General features: G+C 53.7%; 1 protein-coding gene across 1 annotated transcript in view; it reads right to left on the bottom strand.

Moving 5' to 3' along the window:
* Window positions 1-499: 499 nt before the first annotated feature.
* Window positions 500-1009, bottom strand: part of ASPSYDRAFT_708851 (uncharacterized protein) — a 904-nt gene continuing 394 nt past the window's right edge. Inside the window, exon 3 of the mRNA XM_040850542.1 lies at window positions 500-1009. This exon is cut by the window's right edge and continues 14 nt beyond it. Within this exon, the coding sequence (XP_040696046.1) occupies window positions 616-1009 (394 nt within the window). The 3' untranslated portion in view covers window positions 500-615.

A 1009-nucleotide genomic window follows, 5' to 3' on the forward strand; every position in this document is an offset into this window, starting at 1 on the left:
TAGATAAATTCAAACCGGGGCGATTCAGGCCTTCCAGACAATGCAGTGCAAATCCGGGGCTGATCTATGGCCGGTTTGGGAGATCTCTGCTTACGCTGTTCTAACAGTATACGATCCTCATGTCGTCCTGGGCATTACCTTAAGTGATCGTCACCAGTGATCTACTCTTGCCCGGGTCTCTCCCGTGGGTCTGCGTAACAAGGACCCCCGAGTTAACGGACGTTCAGTTTTACCGGCCCCAGGAGACCATCGGCACCAGGGAAAGCCATCGGTCTCACCATTGGCAAACGCTCTCTGGTTTCAGTCAACGCTTCATTCAAATTTCCACATTGAGAGGCCTTCGCGCGGGATAGCCGTGGCAGGAGACTGCTGGATCGTTGCATTCCAGTCCGTGACCAGTTGATAAGTAATGCCACGCTGCTCTCGGTACACTATTCAGCAGGTGATTTATCTTGGAGGTTGGTGAAGGTAGAATAGCCTGGGCAAAGTAGAAGGGCAGACCTGTCGGTCGTGGCTTCGCATCTAGTTTCTCTCATCTGGGCATCGGTGAACCAGAGCCACTAATCCTTTTCGGGAAGTTGACCAGTGGTTCAGGTGTTCGACTCGAAAGACTGTCTAGCGCAGACAGGGCCCATTTGCCCAAGTTCTGTTCTGAAGTGGCCCCATCATCATGACCAATCCACCGCTGCGCAGCATCTCTCTGCGTTGCCAGGTCGGTTCGTGTGGGCTTCCTAATGTGAGCCCTCTTGGCGACATGGCCGGTGGAAAGAAGTTGCTATTGTACACACAGCGATGAAACCGAGCGATGCGGATTGGAGCTTTCACCGTTAGCCGCCTGGTATCGTGCAGAATATCCCCAACGCGGGAGTCGGGACAGTCCCCCAAAAACAGACTGAAGTCCAGGATGTTCAAGGCCCATTCATTGCGGGCACGGAAGGTGATCGCACGGTGGAGCCGAGAGAACAGAGCGGCATATAGTGTGGTTGAAACAAGACTCAACGACCGAACG

The sequence above is a fragment of the Aspergillus sydowii genome (genome assembly GCF_001890705.1).
Source record: "Aspergillus sydowii CBS 593.65 unplaced genomic scaffold ASPSYscaffold_22, whole genome shotgun sequence".
NCBI classification, from domain to species: domain Eukaryota; kingdom Fungi; phylum Ascomycota; class Eurotiomycetes; order Eurotiales; family Aspergillaceae; genus Aspergillus; species Aspergillus sydowii.